This window comes from Stylophora pistillata, chromosome 7, assembly GCF_964205215.1.
Source record: "Stylophora pistillata chromosome 7, jaStyPist1.2, whole genome shotgun sequence".
In the NCBI taxonomy this organism is placed as follows: Eukaryota; Metazoa; Cnidaria; class Anthozoa; order Scleractinia; family Pocilloporidae; genus Stylophora; species Stylophora pistillata.
In genome coordinates this window covers 21971782-21994195 of record NC_142525.1, presented here as the reverse complement: position 1 = coordinate 21994195, position 22414 = coordinate 21971782, and the positions used below count along the sequence as shown (strand labels likewise).

At 39.3% G+C, this 22414-nt stretch overlaps 1 protein-coding gene and 1 long non-coding RNA gene across 8 annotated transcripts in view; both read left to right on the top strand.

Moving 5' to 3' along the window:
- Nucleotides 1–10378, top strand: part of LOC111343795 (ubiquitin carboxyl-terminal hydrolase 25) — a 31571-nt gene extending 21193 nt beyond the window's left edge. Inside the window, exons 14-24 of one of the 2 annotated variants that reach the window (XR_015990137.1) lie at nucleotides 157–305; nucleotides 924–1051; nucleotides 1353–1448; nucleotides 3102–3427; nucleotides 4120–4190; nucleotides 4792–5134; nucleotides 6208–6547; nucleotides 7123–7195; nucleotides 7909–7988; nucleotides 8352–8490; nucleotides 8725–8861. Coding sequence is in view for 1 of the 2 variants with exons in the window: in XM_088728961.1 (XP_088585087.1) it covers nucleotides 157–305; nucleotides 924–1051; nucleotides 1353–1448; nucleotides 3102–3427; nucleotides 4120–4190; nucleotides 4792–5134; nucleotides 6208–6547; nucleotides 7123–7195; nucleotides 7909–7988; nucleotides 8725–9044; nucleotides 9929–10107 (2105 nt within the window). In the remaining variant the exon portion in view is untranslated. Of the gene's footprint in view, nucleotides 1–156; nucleotides 306–923; nucleotides 1052–1352; nucleotides 1449–3101; nucleotides 3428–4119; nucleotides 4191–4791; nucleotides 5135–6207; nucleotides 6548–7122; nucleotides 7196–7908; nucleotides 7989–8351; nucleotides 8491–8724; nucleotides 9045–9928 lie in introns of those variants that run through there. The other variant, XM_088728961.1, reaches the window with a different exon arrangement.
- A 2502-nt stretch (nucleotides 10379–12880) lies between these two features.
- On the top strand, nucleotides 12881–21742 carry LOC111343797 (uncharacterized). Of its 6 annotated transcripts, XR_015990134.1 has the most exons (4): nucleotides 12881–13195; nucleotides 14239–14348; nucleotides 15472–15524; nucleotides 17467–21742. It is a non-coding gene; the product is annotated as an uncharacterized LOC111343797 (long non-coding RNA). The 6 variants fall into 6 exon arrangements; XR_002696106.2 differs by having other exon boundaries at nucleotides 12899–13195; nucleotides 15472–17539; XR_015990131.1 differs by lacking the exon at nucleotides 12881–13195 and adding an exon at nucleotides 13268–13461 and having other exon boundaries at nucleotides 15472–21742.
- The last annotated feature ends 672 nt before the right edge of the window (nucleotides 21743–22414 follow it).

Below are 22414 nucleotides of genomic sequence, written 5' to 3'. Positions count from 1 at the left end.
TCGACTCTTCATGGGGATTCAGTTTTTTTTCTTTGTTCCACGCTTATATTTCTCTCCAAAGATTTTTTTAATACTATAGTAATACTAACTATAGAGGTAAACTGGATCTTATACATGAAGTTCCGCCTCTCATTTGTTCCACATCCATCACTGTAGGTAAGACCTTCAGCAAGAAAGAAACATTTGGAGCGTTTCCCCTGCAAGTTCAAGGATATGGTGACCTTCATGACAGCTTAGAAGGAGCCATGGCTCAAGTAGAGATTGAACCAGTGGGTCCTGAGGGATCACAAAAGTCTGGACAGGAGGTGAGGTGGTCTTGAAATGGTTGGCTTTCATATGAGAAGCCTTAGTTTTATGGAGATAAACTCCGATCAAGACAGTTTGAGTACAAGCCCTGAAATGAGATCATGGCTGCTGTGGTTAAAAAAAAAAAATACTGGACGCTCACAGGGCTTTTCTCCACCTTGGAGCAGCAACAGCCACCGTCATCAGAATCCTCCAAAACTGAATCATTTTTTTGGAAACCGCTAACACTCCACCAGCAAACCCCTAAAAATGCCAATTAAAGGAGAATGATTAGTGAAAGGAGGATTGTTCAGAAGCTTTCTTTATATGTCGTACTGCAACAGACGTTTTCCATTGGTCTGTATGCCAAAGCGGTTGATTGACAAACGATGCAGAGTATCCGTATAAGGCGCCGCTCTCTTCATAGGGCGTCGTCGTGTTTAAAAATCAGATAGGGGAACATGTAATCGTCTGGGGTATCAATGAGCACACAAGGGAATTTTGGCGACGATGTTTTGCAACGTAGTCTGGTTTCGTTGAGTTACTTTTATACCAACATTCCAACATTAAGCTGGGTCGTGTTGTTGGATATGGGATTCTGTTGCTTGCTAAACCTGAAGATTTTTCATTCCTTTCAGCACTGGTTCACTCGCCTTCCTGTTGTACTCAAGTTCATGCTCTCCAGGTTCCTATTTAATCAATCGACAGGCAGAGCAGAAAAAATACACGAGAGATTTTTTTTCGACCGTGTCATCTTCATGGACCGGTAGGGATTTGTTTAAATTTAATCAAACTAAACGTAAATTTACAGAGGTAGCGTTATTCTGGGATGATTTATTCACTTTCTTTGATATAGCGTCGTTCAACTAATTCCTTTTGCAATTTGAATTGTTTTGTTACCCTTTTGAACCATTCTATCAGCTTGTTTCAAGCTATTAGCGGTTTGGAACACGCTTAGTCTTTACTGAGTGGTACTTATTCTTATTCTTCAAATTGGTGCGTTTTTGTGAGTATTTGCGATTAGGTTAACTGAGTCTTAAATTTATTTTTTGTTGTGCTTGACACAGGTACATGGAGCCTAACAAGGAAATAACGAGAACCTACAGAGAAGAGGTGAAGAAATTGAAAGACCGAAGAGCCAAGCTTAAAGGCAGCCTTGAAAAGTGAGAATTTAAACTCTATTGTCATGTGGTGACGTTTGTGCATGGGTAATAAGTCGATGTCTTGAGTTTCCACTGAAGTAATGTAAAGAATAAGATTTTAGGTTAATCGTTGAAACTTTAACATCATTGTTCGATTCCGCACCAATCCGTTTTTTATTTGATTATTGCGAGGTTGATTTCGTCGTTCGTTTCAGTGACCCGCTCTTGTGTTGAAGAGTCGAACTCAATCAAAGTAAAATAATTTCGTGGTTCGTACAATCTTGAAAAGGGCTTGAATTTTAAAGGACGTCTTGAAAAGTCCTTGAATTTGGTTAAGTCCTTGAAAAGTACTTGATTTCGTTAGTAGGTCATGAAAAGTCCTTGAAATTTAGCAACTTCTGTGCGCCTTATCGCTTTTGTGATAAATGAAACGATTTTGCTATGGAAAAGTTGTCCACTGGTAACTACCAAAAAGCGAAAATGGTCGGTATAAAACGTGAGTGGTACAATCAATAACAGTTTATTGTGAATATACACTTAGCTACAATAAAGGCGAACCTTTACAGACAGAACGGGATCGGTATCTGCGAAAGCACGCCAGCTAATTTACAGGTATTCCACAAAACACAATAAAATTAAAGTTAAAAATTGAATATGGAATATACTACAGTTATAATTATAAATATAAAATATATCTTATATCGAAATAAATACTGAATTCAATAAATAAGCGTGAAAATTATAAGATTTGCACTAAGTCGACTTGTCTAATGGATCTCTTAAAAGACTTAAAATTCGTTATATTTCTAAACCTTTTCGGAAGGGAATTCCAGAGTTTCGGACCAATATAACGGACTGAGTTCAAGCCATATGTAGTAGACTTTGGCTTTGTGTCTTTGGCTTTGACTTTGTATATGAAGCAAAGTTGGATCTGTGCCTCAATTTCATGCGCAAGGCCTCCAATGTGGGGTAGTCCGCCATGTGCTTTTGTTTTAAGGGGTAACGTAAACATGTAGAGGTTTGGCTATGTTTTGGTCGATGAATTTTTCATTTCCCTTTGTTTTCAGTTTAATTGAGCGATGGGCAAATGTGTATTCAATCGTAAATGGTTTAGATGTATGAATAAAACTTAGTCCTTGAAAACCATTTTTTGTCCTGGAAAAGTCCTTGAAAAGTCCTTGAATTTTGTTTGTCTGAAGTTGTACGAACCATGTAGTTTGGGTTTTTAAACTGAGTCGATAACGTAAATTGGGCTCCGTAAAGAGTTGCCAAGCTGGCGTTTCGAGCGTTAGCCCTTCGCCTTTCGTTCATAAAAACCGTTAGATCTTGCATGGGAATTTATGCTTCACTTTTTCCGTGAAAAGGGTTTTTTCCTAAGATAAGAACATTTCCTGTTGATAAATTTGTTACCTTTTTATTAATGAAGGCAGAGAAGCTCGAGCAGTGCTTGAAATCACGAGGATTTGCTTGAAATTGAAAAATCAATACGAGCTGAAAGGTGATACAAATGGGAAAAAGTAATACTTGATGACACGAGTACAATCTCGACCTCGACCTCGACCTCGACCAAGCTCACTAAGACTTGTCACTGCAGCATAGCATAGGGCTTCTACAAAAAACGTCGTTCACCCCACTGTACTAAGTTTTCTTCACGCGGTACCTCCCATCTTTTAGGTATCTCAAGTATGGTCAAGGGTCTAGACGTTGTGCTATCCAAGAAGTTCTAGACAGCGCTCTATCGTTCGTTCAAAGCACTCCCCCATCAAGCGATGAACTCGATTCCGATGTTGATGTTGATATGAAAACTCCTCTGTCTGGCTCACCCACACCCATGAGCACCACGGGAATGGTAACAGACGCACACTCACCTACCTCCTCTCCATGCCCTTTGTCCGATGTACGGTGGACCCCTGCGCCTCGTCACGTGACAGAAACGGAAGTGGCTGTGCTGGAGGGCTGTTTGAGGCGGTGGAAGCAAGAGATGGAACAGGATGTTAAAGGTGAAATGTTGAAGTGATTGATATTCTTATACTCCTCGCAGTGCCGATGCGGTATCAGGGGTGCACATTGTAATAATGTAAGAAGACATTTGTATACAGGTTAATGACAGCCTGCGAGCCTTTCTTCACCAGTGAGAGAGTTGGATTTGAGCCGGCGAAATCTGCACAAGTGCAAGTGCAAAAACACAAGTGCAAAAACCCTCGGAGGCTTGCTTTTCTTCAGGCCTCTCTTACGCGGTCAAAGAAACTCTCGTGTCACAGCGCTAACAACGTGAACATCGTCGCAAGCTTGCTTGATGAACGTTTGTTTTAACTGAATAAGGAAGTCTACATGAAGACTAGTCTCGAAAGAAGTCGTGGCTAGTGAGATCGAAGCCTTCTTCAAACTGGTAGTTTGAACGTCAAAATCCTTACTACTGCTGCACGTCAGTGAGAAAGGAATGCTTTGCGTGGGTACGCAGACACGAAAAAGGCTGGGTTGCGCAAAATAGTGGCTCCTTCCTTACGGTGGCTATATCTTGTTAGGGAACTCTACTAAAATGTTAAGGGGTTGTTTCTTTTGAGAGACTTTTCAGGGAACTGTTTCTTCAAACAGTAGATCGTAGTGAAGCGAAGGAGTGTTACGTATAACATTTATATAGACTAAAGCCTTGATTTTAATTTTTTTTTTTGTTTTTTGTTTTGCTCTGAAGATCTAAACACCCACCTTCGAGAAACCGAAGACGCCATTTCCAATATATATGACGATGCAAGTCTCAAGAAGGTGAATCATACTTTGTTCTCTAAATAATTAAGTGAACACACCAGAAAGATAGGCTGTGATGTGGAGATATCAGCTATAGTATCCGCACTCAGCGTTTAAAAATATGCAAAATAGTTCAAAAGGCTCTTTAGGTTTTCTTCAAATCGTTGAAGATAGTGCAGGGTCGTATGACAATTCAGTTGCTAAGTTAGTTTCCTTCATCATCTCCCTAGCCATTTTCAGCTCAAAGACGGTGGTTTTTCAAATGTAAATCCAGAATTCAAGAAAGAATGAAAATTAGAAGTGTGAGTGGTCGTTGCGGTTTGGTGTGAGTTTGGTAAAGAGCATCCAAGAGTTCCCTCCATGACAATTTCTTGATGAGCTCGAGTCTTTTCCTTTTATTATTTTAAGCTGCGCAAAACCACCCTCGGCTTGAAAGAGAATACAGAAGTTTAGTTCAATAACAGAGATGCGCAATAGGGGTAAGGATGAAGCAGGATAGAACAGGGATGGAGAAGATGGACGCGCTCTGTGAATAACTTTGGGCTAAATTTTCTAGGTGCATAAACAGTGGCGTATCCCTTAAATCAGTTTTACATACAGTTTTTTTTTCCCCTTTAAGTTACCTTACCGTCTTCACGCAGTCCTTGTCCACGAGGGTCAAGCTTCAGGCGGCCATTACTGGGCCTACATTCAAGATCCCAGTCAACAGAGATGGTGTAAGTTCAATGACATTACAGTCAGTGAAGTCACGTGGGAAGAGGTATCCCGTGAGTCTCTCGGTAACTATCGTCACGTGAGTGCGTACTGCCTCATGTATATTGACGCTCGTCGTGAGGGTTGCATCGGCGCCGGTGGTAGTATACAGGAGTTGCCATTGGACTTGAAGGAGCTTGTCGATAAAGATAACGCAGAGTTCGAAAACGAGATGAGAGATTGGGACGAGAAACAACTCGCTAAAACGGGTAAGAGTGGGGATTCGATTTGTCCTGCTCTAATAATAATAATAATAATAATAATAATAATAATAATAATGAATATTTATACAGGATAGCCCTTCAGTGCAGGAGCACTGTTATCAATGGCGTCCTGTCTAAATGACATGATATAAGGATAAAAACTACAATGAGATAAGAATGACTACGCACCTAACTAAATGCCCTCTGCAAAAAATTAATCTAAAGACTCCCTGAATGGTACCCTACTGCTAATTTGCTTGATTTTTAAAGGTAAAAAATTAAAAGCTGAAGCTTCTAAAAAATAAAAATTTTTCCGATCAAAGTCAAGTCTCACTTTCGGCAGAGCAACGGTGGTCCCTCTGTTCCTCGTATTAAAATCGTGGGTTAACAATTTAAATTATTCTTTGAAAGGACTACAAATATTGCCATTTAGGCATTGTTAAAGAATATTATTTGAATAAAAAAATTTTATTTGAAAAAAAAATAGGAACCTGTTCGAAAGGTACCACCCAAATAGTAGTTTCGCAAAGAAGAAAAAGAAAAAGTAAATGGACATTACATGCGCGAAAACAACTCCTGCATCTTAAATGCAAATCATCTTACTGACTTAAAACATCATCAAGATTTTGTAACTTTAAATGCTCACGCACAATGTAATTTTTAGCTATCTGGAAGTTATTTTATATCAAACGTAACTACTCCGAAAGCAGATGGCGAAGCTCGGAGAATTTGGTGGTTTGTCGATATTAACTATATTTTGTACTGGAGCAAGTGGCAAATAACCATGCCTCCAAGATATTTCTTTTGAGTTTCACTGTACAGATTAAGACGATTAATAATCAATGATAACATTTCAGTTTTCGTTTTGGATCGGTCGTTTGACAGACACACGGTGTGAGTCAGTGACTCATTGTCTGATAAAATGATCAGACTTGCTGACTGACTGACCAAAAGACTTCGTGTTCGACTGACTGGCCGACCAATTGACCGACTTAATGACTCGCTGACTGGCTGGCTAACCAACCAACTGACCATTTAGTAAACGGATTGATTAATTTTCGACTTTATTTCCCTCACAGAGAACCAATGTAAAGCGATAGTTCCCAGACCAGACGTTGTTATTGAAACTGAGTCCAGTACACAGACTCGTGACACAGAAAATGAAGAGAACACCGAGCTGAACTCACTAGCCGAGGCTGCAAGGAGCTTGGGCGTAGAGGAAGCACTTACAAAGTGGTGCATTGAACAAAGGACCAATCTGGAGAAGATATCGCGAGAATACTCACCAGACCACCCTGGGGATGTGCGCCTGGAGCATTTTGCAATTTATTTAATGAAGTGTAAAGCCCCAGACAAGGCAATCCATTTGGCCATACTGGAACAAATTGTGGATGATATCAAGACACAGGAGGAGGATACGTGAGTTTAGTGAACGAGGGAAGGGAGGGAAAGGGAAGAATGGAGGCGAAGGGAAAAGAAATAGGAAAAGGAGTAGAAGGGTGAAGATCGGGATTAAAAGTCGCGTGGGAAGTAGGCATCACGTCATGAAGGATAGGAGTGTAGCTTAGCGTCCAGTACGTGTTATTATTGCATTTGTAGTGTTGTGATTGGTTCACTCAACACCAGTGATGAGCTCATATTCTGAGTTTCCTTCTATGGAAATGCATTGCGCCAACTGTTGCACAGCTGAAAAAAGGCTCCAAATATCCAAACGTTCAGGATTTCATGAAATTTAATCTAAAAAATTATTCCATTTGTGTTTTTTGGATACCAGAATGGTTATAACCAACTCGTATCCAAAATCCGCGAATGGAATAATTGTTAAATGGTCTATAAGTGTGATGTCAGTCTTCGTAGATAGACTTTGGTCTGTTGGTATGACTGAAAGACAGTGTTAGCTGCTTGCCAGTGACCAGTTAAAACCGGGATAATGATACTAGTGACACTCAGAAGAATACGTTAATGACATTATTTTTTACTCATCCTTACTTAAGGCTCCTTTTGGTAAAACAGTGGGGGCAGAACAGATTGAACGCAGAGAGAGAAGGAGCAAATATTGCATTCCAGGTAACACAAAATTTCGGCAAATTCTTCATTACGAACCTGTTCATTTTCCTGCGCTCAAGCACATTTACCGCTGTTCTGAGTTCTTCCTGGCTTCTTCTCCTATAGCCCATTGTGCCCGGCTATTGGCAGTCACGATAACTTGACTCTGTTGTCAACTCTGTGTCTCGCCTCCCGGTTAGCTCAATGGATAGACCGCTGGACTGTTGTACGGGAGGTCGAGGGTTCGAGCCCCGGCCGGACCAACACTCAGGGTCTTAAAATAATCGAGAAGAATTTGCTACCTTTCTATAACATCAAGAAATGGTTAGATATCCTAGTCTTCTCGGATAGGGACGAATAAATGGAGGTCCCGTCTCCTGCAGGGTTGGGGTAGGAGACGTTAATTTCCCACACACGAGATTACTGTGTGATGGATGTCCTCCCCTGGGGTGGGATGGGTGGGATATTGGGCGCACTTGATTTGGAGCCTCGCTCTGTTGTGCGACCCTCACCACACTCTGGTGAAAGTGATTAAATTAAGATGTAATGACACTCTTCTCTTGAGATAATTGTCTTGTAAAAGCCATCAGGTAATCATTCTAAATTTAATGTGCAACAAGTGCCCTTCTCAAGTACTACAGTAAAAAAAAAAAAAAAAAAAAAAAAAAAAAACTACAGTAGTCAATGTCACTTTCGTAGGAGATCATGGTTTCATGTATCTATTTCTTTTTTAGGGTTGGAAAGAGAAGTACAGCCAATTCCAAAAAGTGAATACTTGTTTCCTGACGGGTCTTGAGCATCTACACAATTCGAAGTACGTGCATGTAAACTACACCAATCAACACTATTCAGTTTTGATCCAAAGAATTAAAGTCGGTAACACCCTATAGAACAAAACTCGTGAAGCAGAGCTCAGTAGTTTTATTCAGTAGTAGACAGTAACGCTATGTAGTATGTTCAAACGTGCGCGCTTTAAGGATTTTTGAAATCTCGTGATTTGAGCGTAAAATGATCACCCACCCACCCCTCCCCCTTCTCCAAATTTTTAGAATTCTCTGGAACTTAAAACAATAATTTAACTCGATCATTAGCTTATGTGTGTGTCAACTTTCCTTAGACTGAACATTGCCATACCTGTCAGTTTAAGACTTTTTTCATTTTTTTGTTTGATTTTTAGTTCTGAGGCTGTGGATTGAACTCGAAATTTAAACATTGCCCGCAGGGTATATGAATATCTCGCTTATTGACAGCCAATATTTGCGGTTGTTTGCCGTTATTCCATTCGTTTCAATCTCCAAACCACATTTAACAAACAGGTATGGCACTGGCTACAGAGCTACAACCAACTGTCTTCATCTACGGGATCTCTTACGTACTAGACATGGATTGAACCACTTTACACAGGACAATGCCATTAAGCACAGTCATATGTCAAAGCACTATCAAATAACTTTCATTCGTAAGCTCATCTGTTTTTTATTTTATTAGTAACTCCCATGTCAGAAGAGCTAAACCAACGTTAAATTTTCAAAAACGATTCTGTTTTGCAGATTTCGTGAAGCATTACCTTATTTGGTACACGCCTATACATTGAATTCTAAGCTTCTCAATCCAGGCTCTCCCGGCCAAGCCATGGACGAGAAATTGCTGGCCCACTACCGGCGCGTTTGCTTTCTTCGTTTGAATGAGTTGGCAGTACGGATGTTTGAGGGTACCGATTGGAAATCGGCATGCGCGGGTCTGGAGTTAGTCAGCGAACTGGTGGTGCCATGTATACCACGACTCATTGCTTCACTCGATGCTGACGATGCAGCAGCTGTGGAGCAGGTCAGAAGCTGTTGGTGTAACTTCTTGGGATTACCTCTTGATGGTGAGTCCACTGGTTCCGTCACGCAAGATTGCGTGACAAACCCTCGCAAGTCGTATACCCCATTCGCACCAAAGCTGAAACATGTTTTAAAGCTGCTTTGTTAAAAAAGGTGTAAGATTGTTTCTTCATAGAAATTGCTTTTACTTCAAATTTAGCACATGGAAAATGTAAGTTCGTTACCACCTGATTCCTATGGAAACAAAGTTTTTCAGTTCTCTGTTTCTGATTTTCATTCAGTTAAACCCGGTTTAACTAAATTGGTCTTTGTTGGTGTGAATAGGGTACATAAGTCTTTGATAACCACTGAAAATTTTGAGTAGGGTCAGGTCAAGTTCCGGGAGAAATATCGATTTCATATTTTCATAATTCAAGCAGATTTAAGGAATTGGAGTCGAGCATGTTGGTCAGCTACAAGGTTAAAAGTTAGTGGCTTTGTTATCCATCCGCCGTAATGTGGAAAGTCTACAGATTTTTGGCTCTGGTAATGCGGACCACCAGTATTCCATTCTTGAACGATCTTAGGTACACCCTATTTTGTCAGTGAAAAGGACAATAACCCATGTCTCCTTCTCCCTCTTGACAAGTTTGCTTTTAGTAAGTGTCTCGGCAGCGTAGTACTTGGGAAGGGTAGGGAAGGGTAGGGAAGGACGGGGTAAAGTAGGAGATAAAGTGCACTGTTTGAGGTTTAAAAGGATTAGGATTAGGATTAGTGTTCTAAACATGGAAGTCGAAGAATGTAGAATGACTGACCATGCCTTTATTAGCCAACAAGACCTTCAATTGGTCTAAGCACACTTAATCAATCCCACCACAACTTGATTTGACACAAATGGAATAAACTTACCTCTTTCTTTCTTTCTTTCTTTCTTTATTTATTTATTTAGATCGCCATCGTGTAAAACTCGAAGAATACCTTCCAAAGCTTCTTGATGTTACAAGTGAATCTTGCTCTGAAATCAAAGCACCACCGATTCTTCGACCAGTAAGCTCACGTGACCTCTGCGATAGATTTGTCCGGGCGATGGAATTAGTGCACGCCAATCCCAATGCTTTTACGACGTAACGAAGCAGAGCCGAACACGAACCGAAGCTCATGGAGACCTTCCCTTCCTCGCCGAACAATATCGCTCACGTTCTTCTCTTTTCGAGCAAAACAAATAAACATTTCCGTCCATTTCTCTCAATGGAATACTGCAACAGCCTGGTAAAAAGTTTCAATTCTTCAAAGCGTTCGGATGTTTCTGTACATACAACATGAATAAATAAACTGCGTTGTATTTAAGAATTTCAAGCTAAGTTCATTTGTTGGATTAAATAAATGACTACGGACTTTATGGTGGAGCTTCTCCTCTTAATATGACATTAGCATTAGAACAGCGTATTTCGAGTGTCGTGAAACCAAAATCAAAGTAATCAAAACAGCCAAACAGAAAAGAGGAAATTATCAAAGGAGCCAATCAGAACATACAAGCTGTCTAGAACGGGGAAGACCGACATCTGATTGGTCGAGAGGGTAGCGCGAGTTTCTGAACCAATCACAGAGCGAAGTAAAGCAAAACAGATGCAATGTGGATTACTTTCGACACTCACTGGAAATTGGTTCAAAGTGAAGTGACCGCGTTGCAATGTTGGGTAGGGTGAAGAAGGAAGGCAGTGTATGTAACAATTATCCTGCGAAATCTTATGGGATATCGAGTGAAGCTGAGTCAGCTAAAATCGCGAAGTATCTTGTAAGATATCAAACACAAATCACATCTTCCACAAGCATTGTTTGCAATTATCTAGCCCCGACCTATTATATTCACTGAATGTTTGTATGCGTGTATATACTGTGGAGCGACTAGACACCATGCAACCTTGAACTCGAAGAAAATAAACATTTTGCAGCGGCAGAACGGAAAAGGAGCTCCGGCGCCTTGATTATATCATAGCTTTTGAACATTTCAACTCGGAAATTAAAACGCACAATATCTCAAAAGTCATGAAGGTAATTGATCAATAGACCGCACTTTCCATCCAGTTCCTGGCGTATTGACCCACCTGAGATGGTGAGAGAACACGCCTTTGGCTCGTCATCTACAAACTCATCGTGTTCTCCCAACATCCCAAATAGTTATTACGCCGGTAAATATAGGAAGTGCGGTCTATTGCTTTCCAGAAATAAACTTCAATTTTCTATGGGTTCACCGATGCAATAATCAGTAGGTTTTTGACCAATCAGTACGCTGTACGATTATTAGTCAGTTATTTTATAAACAAATTGATATTCGTAGGAAGTACGGTCTATTGCTTTCCTGAAATAAATTTCAATTTTCTGTCGGTTTACTGGTGCAATAAACAGTATATTTTAAACCAATCAGTGCGCTCGTTAGTACTCCAGTTATTTTATAAACAAATTGATCAACTGGTGGTTGTCATCTTGATAAAACACGCAACTCTCCTCACTAATTTACAGGGTGTCGCATGGGTAATGCAACGATAAGCAAGGCGTTTGAAGCGATGTCATTGCGCAAGAGTGGCGCTTACGAAGCATGCGCATGAATTACGACGGCCTACTTGAGGATCTTAATTGCTAAGTAATTGATACTAATTTTTTGCGGGTCGTTAGTTTGTGCCCCTTTAGCTCATTCCGAAACCGTCATTATGAGAGGTATTAAACTGTATGTAAACATCAAACGACTCTTTAACCATCTGGTTAATATGACTGTTCTGTTTTTCCTTCGACAGTGCAGATAAAAAGCCCTCGCATGATTCTGCATATGAGAACTGGAGGGTATAAAAAAATCCCAATCTTTCTATGAATTCCTAAAAATGATGGCCTACTTCTCTTTACGCTGAAACGGAGGTGTTAAACCTCTAAGGTAAGGACCCCCTCAGACACCTGTGTTTACTCACGATCTGAGGCTTAAATCAATCCTTTTTATAGATTCGACACCTGTATTGTCTTTTCCCCATGCTGATCAGTCAAAACGCGAGCAGAATTTGATTAAGAGCGTTTATGCTATTATCAAGTGGGAGAGATTGACTTTTCCGCTGCAATCGTAAACCAGCTTGCTTAGCATAACAACGAAAACTTAAGTGCGGCGAAGAAGGACAATGCGCGTATTGAAGAAAATTGTGTTAAATGATTTACTTATTAAATAATGGGCCTTTCTTTATTAGGATTTAGCAAAGCCGACAGTCCTAACGGACCTACTCTCTATCGCGTCCATCACATCTGTTATGTAATGACTGTCACTCAAATGTCACGCTATGTCTAGAAAATAGCGTGATTAGAATACCTAACTGGATGGCGTGTTTTCGTTATTATACAACCAATGCCTCCCACGTGTCATCTTTCAGAATGTCACGAAAACGTCGCGTGGAGAACAAGCGGGCGAACAAATGCTTTGAGAAATAAGAAATGAAACGAAGTGAAAAGCTTTGAAGATCGATTTTCCACCGATCTTATCTTATCGCAGTGGAATCGAACTCGTCAGGGTATATTGGTTTCGCTTTACTCGATGACAGTTCACAATAGAAAGATACCTTTGACTGTGGAAATATATTCGTCTGGAAATTCTATTGTTTTGGTACCGTTTGCTTTCCACCACCGGAAGTTATATTGTGTTTAAGCATCACAGGAACACAGCGACCAGTAACTGACCTGCTGTCAATGTGCGAACATTTCCTTATCTATTACGAATGAAGGTTTCAGCGATTGGCTGAAGACCCTTGTGTTGCAATTATCTAGTTGTTTCGAAATAAATTGTCATTGTCCTTTATTAAGCAATGTTGTTTAGCTAGACTCTTGAATTACGTCGTGACGTCTAGTTTAGCCGCTATGCAAGACCCGAAATAAAACTCGACAAAAGGGATCAAATTTCCGTGTCTGGGCCTTTGAACCCTGGCACCTGAATAAAAGCTACTTTTTCGAGCAAGCAGGCTTTTTCAGCGCAACAGATATCGCAACAACAGCTAGATAATTGGACAGAGATATTTGAATTGCGTACCGACGAAAATTTGCATAATTGTGCTTTCCCAGACAGTGGGATTTTTAGTCCGACCGCTGAATGCTAAAAATATTAGGACAAGTACGATTTTTTTGGACGAACGATCTATAACACCATCGGACCTCGCGCAGAAATGGAAACTACACATGATTTTTCAAGGTACCAACCTTCAACATTCTACATATGAAAATTTCAACTTTTTCTGCAGAGTTCATTACAGACGAACATACCGACTGACTCGAAGTTCTGTGTCATATCGAGAAATCACTCAGTCAAAATACGTTTTACTTTGCATTGGAATACACAAATGTCGACCGGCCAATTGAATCGTTGTCCTGGCGTTCGCGTGATTTCGAGCGTAAACGCCGGGTGAAATGTACAACTATCCTTACTAGTAACATCTTCTGCACTGGAGCACAAGGAAGGTAAAATTTAATATCTGATGAGTTTCTGTTCAATTACAAAACGGGACAATTTTAATCGAGGCGAACAATCGACGGTGAGATAAGTTGAACAAAACCAGGTTTTCGATCGGAAATTGATTTAGTTGGAGATTTTGTCGAAAGAAGCAATAGAAGATGGATCGAGTTATGATATCTTTTCGCATGTAACTGTTTCAACGATGCGATCTTACTTGCGTCTGATTATTTAAATTATTTGGCGGAGAAAGTCATTGAAATTGAACCCTGACTGTCTGAATGCGATTCCCTTATCAGCTCACAGCTAGAAAGAAAAACCATTGTATCCAAATCTGTTAGAAAATAGGTCATCGTCGTGAATATGAAGGCAGCGTATGTGAACTGGTTTGTAGAGAAGAAAATGGAACAAGGAGAGACGCTATAAACACTGTACTTCAAAAGTAACCTCGCAACAGCCAGACTGATTATGACACAAGTTATTGTCAATTGAATTATATTGTAGTTTGCTAAAAGTGAGCGATGGAATTTTTCAAAATCTGAACGTCTAAATCTCATACAAACCTCATGAAAATGCTTTGTCGTTTTCTGAGAGACGGAGTCAGGCAATACCAGCGGTTGCTTGTAACTAAATAACACCACATGCAATCTCGCTCTGCCCTGATCGAGTCTGTGAGTTCTTCATGGTATTTCATCGTTTTTCTTCTAAACCGAAGATTTCGTGCCTTCTTGCTTGATAATTTAGTTCCAAATTTATGTACTAATGTATTTTTGTCTGTGTTATAGATAAACAATACGAACAACAGCAGAGGGAGCCGGTGAGTGGAGGCGATTCCTAAACACGCTACAGCACGAGGGGTACACGCGCTATTAAAATCCTCCTTGCGATTATACAAGTAAGTCTCCAATGCAGTTATTGCAATATTTCTACAGCAAACATTGCCATAACTCTTTTCAACTCATTGCAGTCAAGATAACTGCGATTTGCATACAAAAATGAACCGACACGGGCTGTCTGAGTGACACGAGGTTTTCTCGAGTGGTTTTGGTCGACCTACACCGCTATCCATTCCTACAACACGAATCATCGCCGACAATCGTTTTGATGGACAAGAAAAAAAGCTATTTTCTGAGCATTGATTGTTTTTAGAATAGAAGGCCACTTTGACAATGAATTTTCCTCTTTTATCGCTCCCAGATAGGTACATGCCGTTGTGTCGCGCACTGTCTAGATTTTATGCAAAGCCTTTTAGACCGCATAAGGTTGAAGCTGTTCATTCACTAGTCAACATCAGAGATCTCTCCGGGTTCTCGCTTCAACACTTGCATAAGATTCTTCTCAATTTCATCCACTTCGCTTTCTCTTTTCATCACCAAAGCAACTGGTCACTTATCTAAGAGGAAACTAGAAGGGAAAACAGTTTGGACTTCGTGAGATGAAAAGCTCTCTAGGTTAGCAGAAACAGTCAAGTTTAACCAGAAGTATTTTATCAGTTTAACCAGAAGTATTTTATCTACTCACATTCGTGTATTCCTTTTTTGAACTTACTTTGAATACTTTTTTTATGCACTATATCAGAAAGAGAGCATTTTTTTTTTTTAAGAGCAGTTTGGTATTTATTAAAGGACACCGAAAACTCGGTGCATTTAAGTCTAAAATCTAAGAAAGCTGAAGTATGACAATAACAGGGAAGGTGTTTCATGATCCACGAACAAAATCTTTTTATAATGGTGAAAAATCATGGCTACAAAGTAGATTTACAGTCTGTTATTTATACAGATACAGTACGATTATTTTCTTTTTTACTGAAAGGACAAACATTTTATCAGAGGCGAGATCATGTTATGGCACTGTAGTGTAAGACAACAAGTTCTGCTTTCCTATACTTTTACATGTCTTAAATGGCTAATAATTCAAATTTGGTCGTTGAAACTTCTGTCTACTTTCACCTTTTTCCTTTTCTTTGGTCTGTGTAAGAAACTCAAGTTTATTTATGGATCTTTACTGCTTTCTTCCAGATACATATTTGAAGGAAGAAGACAGACAAAGGGAAATCAGCAAAACTGCAATGGTGACTACACATGGTCTTCCAATATTTTTTAACTCCTTACCCATTTCTTTAGTTTCTATAATCTCAGTTTTAGAAAGGTCGACTAACCCTACGTGCTGATAACTTAATCATCAAATGATTTATGCTTTTTTGTGGCACAAATTTACTGAGGAAACTAAATCTCCGAGGTCATCTCGAGGGCTGAAGTAATGTCTTGCTATTGGACCCACTTGACTTTTTGCAGGTCTGCCATAAATTCGCATGCTTGATTCACTGACTTAGGCATTAACTTCTTGTGTAGGAAGCTTCAGTCCACCATCAGGCTATTTTCAATCGTCTTGCAGACGAATAGTTAGGAGATTTATGTGAGAAATCACATGTTTGACTTATGTTCGTTGAGTACAGCCGGGAACTATTGTAATTTGCATAGCACCCCACTCACCCGGGGCGGGGTTTGTTCTCGAGCCCGAAGTGTGGTTACACATCCGTTACGTGCGCAAAACTCAGCTTTCACGCCATGTGTTTCGACCGTCTTCCGAAAAAGAGTCTCTTGGCTTCTTCTTTGCGAAAGAAATAATCCCAAATTATGTCTCATATTCTTAGATCGATGAAAGAGTCGTTTAGATCTCTGACATTGCCTTCTAAAAAATTTTCGTTCGCTTTTAGTCAACATTCCTCATGCATGTTTTAACGCCACATCAAGGTTGCAAGCCATGTGGCGTCGCGAGTTTTCGCGTGCAAAACGAATCGGATGCTTTAACGAAACGTTCGGCGGAATCGTGTCAGAGCACAATCTGAATCGTAAGGGATTCGTGTCGAATCCCAATTCTCTAGCCATCACAAAATAAGGCCGCAACACTATTGTGTTCGAGGTGAGTGTTTATTCCAGAGTCTGGATCAATCCACCGATAAACCTAAGTAGCAGTTTTGTAATCCCTCGGCGTGGTTTTTCTCTGAGGGAGGGTTCATGTTGTATGCTTGAACATGTGAATTGATCGTACGATAGGTTTAGGGGATTTTATAGAAGGCTGCTCTCCGCGGATGTGTTGCATTCTCAAGAGTTTGAATCCTCGGCTTGTTTACTGATTGTCTGTTTAAGACCGACATGAGACGCACGCGATAATCAGAAATACTTACTAAAATTACTATTCGTATATTTGATCGTTTGAAATAAGAAAGCTAAGAACAGCCATTAAAAAAAACCGTGTATATGTTGACAGTTAAGTCTTGGAGAATGAGTACAAATTTGCAAACATCAGTCGAGGTTACTGCTTCACTCATGCAAGTATTGACTTTCGAAGACATGAATACTTGAATACTACGTTCGTTTTATTTCCTTGTTTTCAAGCACAGTTCTTTACTGGCGGCTTTTGAGATAAGTTCTTTACAGGTATATTTTTATCGTTTGACAGGGTGTTAGATGCTAAATATATCTTGACAATTCCAGACAGATAAATCAGACACAGTTACATCTCAAATCATTATGAATAAATCACTTCTCTGAATATTTGTTGGCTCAAAGATGTACTCACAAACAAAACAAGAGAAATGTATTTCCAGTTTGCTACTTCCAGTTTGAACTGTTTTGTACATATTTAAGTTTAGAAATGGACAAAATCTTCGAGGTAATGCTCTGACATAACCAGGCTCTTTATAAGACAATCAAAATTCTAGTACCATGAAGACATTCATTGACAAGTAAAATGAAAAAGGGTTCCTTTCCCAGAAATTTACCATTTCTTTAGTTAAATTCTATTTTAAGTTCCTTATTCTTGAGTCAGAGGATTATTTTTAGCTTTTAGAAAAAAACTGTGAGAAAGATTTGCTTCTCTGACTGGGTACAACAGTTGCAGACAGATCCGCCAGACATCTCCATCATTGTTTAAGGACTGTATAACTTTAGCTCAGCTGTGAATTCTTACTAGTCTAAATGTTTTATGTTTTTCATATCACCTCCTTGAAGATGGAAGGAAATAGCCTTTTGATGTATGTCAAGAACGAGCTAATGTGCATTAAAGAGACGAAGACTAAATTAAGCATTGGATTTATTTTTCTTTCCAGGCTCATACATTAGCGGTTGTGATTCGAGTTTCGAGTATGGTGTTTGGGTGAGCTCGTTTTCAAATACCCTTTACCAAAATTCTCTTGAAAAAGCTCACTTACATGGCATTTAAAGGAAAATCGGTCGTAGAGAAAACATATTTAGCGTTTTTATGAGGGAACGTGATTCTATGGTACAATGGCGATGGATGTTTGATCAAAGCAACTGACAATGCCAACTTCAAAGCACTGATAAGACTCTCTTTTCTCCACCCGCTTAGGCCTGATCTTTTTGCTTTGCAAACCTCAATCGTGTGCCAAGAAGAAGCACAGTATCCTGCAACACATTCAGAGATATTTTTTAGTTTATTGGAGCCAAATTCATGAAACATAATATAAGCGAGGAAAGTTTTTGTTGAATGGACATGTTAGAATGATCATCAAACGCACATCTCGTTGCATGCAGGTATTTTAATTCCTCTTGCATCTTTTTTTGAAGTTACCGAATGTTTTGAGCGCATTTCCCTTCGATTGAAGGAGCTATCATTTTTTTGCAGGTGAAAACATAATGTTTTACACTTAAATGATGTTTTGGAACAATAGGGTGTCTGATGTTGAGTGCACATTCTGAACAATAAGATCATCAGTTTTAAGGTCGTTGAAGGACAATTGTTTGCAATGTCACCTCTCTATCTATATTCCATTTAGCTGAAGGAAAGAACACGTTGATTTTTCGTTTTATTTTGTTTTGTGTTTGAATAATTTGCAATTTCGACTTTACAAGGAGGGCGAAAATTTTTAATTTCTTAGCCCTATGTATTTCCACGGAGGAGGAGAGGTCTTGCTCAGGATTTAGTCTTCCTTTCATACATGACATCTGAAACATTGCAGAATCAAGCTGGAAACAAAATTTTTGTTGTTCTGATGCTTTTCCTTCTATGAAGATACCGATATGAATTAAATCTGGTTCTAACAAATATATACCATGGAGCAAATGTACTTAAGTGACATGAAGTAAACGTCTTTGGCAAGGTTTTAGGATTTCTTCGTCGATGGAGGCTTCCTATACAGCTCTGTTTAGACAAATCCATTCAAAAAGAGATATCTTGATGTGGTTACTCTTTTTGCAACCAAAGGTGGACCGAAAATCTCTGACAAGACCATGGAACAATGTCAAGATTTGATATAAGCGATCGAGAAAATGACACTTCATTTTGCCTGATTTCAACAGTCAATTGCTGAGAAACGAGAAGCGTCTACTTTGAAAGAGAAAATGATAAATGATATTTAAAATTGTCTTGTTGGAGCTTCAAATCGTGCTTTAGCTTAACGAGTTTTAATACATCAGTGTTTATAGCAAGTGTATTCGTTCAGTGATGAAGACGTGTTGTCTTCTTACATGGCTTCTATAGGTAAGAGAGAGAGGGAGAGAGAGAGAGTGGCTATTCCAATCTAATTTTTCTTTCAGCCAGACAAAATATCAGGTAGCAACGCTTAGAGCTCAATTATACTGGAAGGAAAGCTAGACTGAATATGCTCTTCAATGTTTTTTGTTCCGAAATTGGTGTAGGAAGTTGTGGTATGATAGCCTTACGCTGCATTGATTCAACGACCCGTGTATGACAAACCTTGCTTTTTGCCGTTTTGTGTTCAGCATCGTCGAGAGATTTCAGACCAGAAATTCTTAATCAGGGCTCAGAGATGCTAAAAGTTCGAACGAAGAATGGCGATTGATATCTCTCAGCTTGAAATAAGCTCCACAAAAGATTTACGACGCTTTTGATGAACTATACTGAGAACAGTTGCATGTTGTTACAGATCTAGACGACTCCATACCACCGCACACCTGACGTTACGCATTTATATCCAATTCTTGCAAAGTGAAACCATGCACAAATGGAAAGTTCTCTAAAGAAAAGAAGTTTACCTTTCAAACCGCCAAACTCAATTAGCAAGGGGAGATTTTGTTCGAAGCAACACTGAGAAACGCCCCTAGACATAAGATACCATAATAATCATTCAAGTTTGCATATTCTTGCCTAATAAGGAAGGTTTTATATATTTCTTCAAAGCTTCAGGATCCAAGGCTGGTAAAGGAGGGTGATAAGGCGAAACTTTGTAGCAGAGTGTTCATGTTGCTCATGTAACTATGGTTAGTTTTCGGTTTTGAATATAGTTATATTTTTTCCACGTGGGTGACTGGTTCACTTCGGCGATGTATTCCTGTTGGAACCCCATGCTCAACTTTGAAGAAGACGTCTACAGCACAGGCTGAATACACAATTTATTCGTGCATCCTTTCAAGATCCTCCTCATCACATTTTTATTGAATCCAGCGAAGGTTTACGGAATCTGAATCAACCCACAGTCGACGAAATACTCAGCCCCAGTAATCGTTCAAATTGACGCTAAAGAGCGAACACTTTGGTGAAGGCAATTTCGTGTATTGGCTGAAAATTCTTTTCTTTCAAAATCCTTTCTTTCTTTGAAGTACGCATTGGTTTTAAATTCTGAATGTAGATCTTCGCTTTATCACTTCTGCGAGTTTGCAGGGTTTTCAAAAGCAAACAACTTGGTGTCGAAGTCGACCTTGTTTTCGTGTTTTGGGGGAACGGAAGCCTCGCCCTCTGGGACGCCGTATAACAAGACGATATGTTACTTAAAGACACAACTTTTAAGGCTTTCTGTAATGAAAAAGAGCACATCTAAAGCTAATACAAAAACTATCTTGAATGGTCTTTTTTTTTCTGTATTAGCAAACAGTGAAGACAAGCTTTCAAATGTCTAAGTCATGTTGACACCAGTTCATGTTGCAAGTTATAGAGTTCTCACCATAAATAGGAAATCGCGCTCACTAAGTTGTCGAGGGAAAAGCGCTCGAGAAAATCAAACCTATCAATCGATTAAGAATGATTTTTAATTAATAGCGGTAGGGAAACGACTTATTACAGTTCATAAAGCGGCAATGTAGATGTTTCACTCGTCGCGAAACAATATCCATGTCGTCTAGTCATGCAATAACTTAAAACTGACAGCACAGAAATCGTGAGAAGTTATCTCACACCATTACATCAAGTCGGCTTTCATAATGGACTTTCTTTCTAACAGCAATCTTTGAACACGAGATAGACTAGAGAGAACAAACATTGACTTTAGCAGAAGGCGGTGTACTGTGTGAAGAGATACGTAATACATATTAATATGCCCTGTACACACGTGGTCAAAATCTCTATTATTCATGCACTAATTTTCTTAATAAAGGCTGGCAATCACATTGTCAGTAAAGAAAACAATATAAGAAAACAGTCACAGAAGGTTTCAGCGGTTCACTTGAACCCGTAGATCCGAACTTGTGGGAATTTTTCACCACAGGTTCGTATTTATGGTCCACGTGTACTGCAATGAAGTAAACCTTTCTTCACTTTCAAACAACTGTTCGTTGTTGCAACATTAGTTTACACTGGACAATAGAAGTTGCACTTCGTTCGGAGACAAAGGAGAAAGTTGCAACACTACGATGTTTAACCACATTGAGTTTTACACAGATCATTTTAAGTGTTACTTTTTGCAGCTAGCTTTGTCTTCCTTTGACAGCGCTTTAAACCGTAGTCATGGCTTACAATAGGATGCACACTGTGAATCGCTTATCTGCAGCTGTTCTTTTGTTTAATTTAATGAATATGAATTATATTTTAATGTTCAATGGACTAAGTTTCTGCAGTTTACTCACGGGACGCACCGTCGCGCCCAATACCATGTTTTAGATAAGTCCTTGTTAGATTCCAACTGGACTAAGGCTCACAGTTCAGCTGGATAATTTATCGACAGTGAATACGTTTTTTACACATCTTTATATATTTCAAAGAAAATTCGTTAAGCATATTTTAAAAGTTAGCGAGCTACACGACTGATTTCTGGCATGCACTCTCCCTATAGGCAAGACTGCGTACGTCATTTATCTCCATAGCTAGCCCAGCAAACCCCAAATATAATTTCAATATATTCATGGCATAATAAGTCTTTCACCTCTAGTTATGTAAAGACCACAATTAGGCAAGTTTATTTTTACCAACGAAAAATCCAACCACGTTTTGTAGGCAGGTAGAGGTAGGCGTCTAAGAATAGTAGAACTCTTCTCTGTCACCAATTTTTACTTTGTATGTTGATGAATTCCAGAATAAAACACGAACAGACAGTAACTTGTTTTAAATGTTTTCTTCGTTTGGTTGGTGTGCAAACGCACCTAATTCTGTTATGTTGATTATAAACTGCAAGCCTTAGAGCCGGCGAGACAGGTCTGAAGCAATTACTTCGCAGTAACGTAATATTTAGATCACAGAAAATCGAAAAATCTTTCTGAATTTTGGACGGTAACTAAGTCTCCCAAAATTGTTCTCACACATTAGTTGTCTGTGGTTGTCAATTCTGTTTAGAAAAATGCCCCAAATAACCAACGTCTGTGTAGACTATAAAATACTGGATACTTTCCAACTGAGTCTTTAAATCTCACGGAAAGTAAGATTACAGATAAATGAGCGTATTTTTTGTGATTAAATTTATTCTATTGCTCATACAGTTCGCGTCGCTCCCTTAGCAAAATAATAGCTCTTTGATCTTGTTGTTATCTATTGCCATCAAACAATTACGCAAGGCTATGTCCCCATCTGTCGATAGTGTTTGAGTTTTTTTTTTTTTTTTTTTTTTTTTTCCCGTCAAGAAGTTTTTAATCAGGCTGAAAACAAAGGCGGCGAACTCATTAAGTATAGAGCCCCGATAATGTAGGGACTCGTTAATGACATTACGTCTGCGCGTATTGTCAAACAGGTTTTAGTGAAGAGAAACACAAAACAGACAAGAGACCAAGATATATA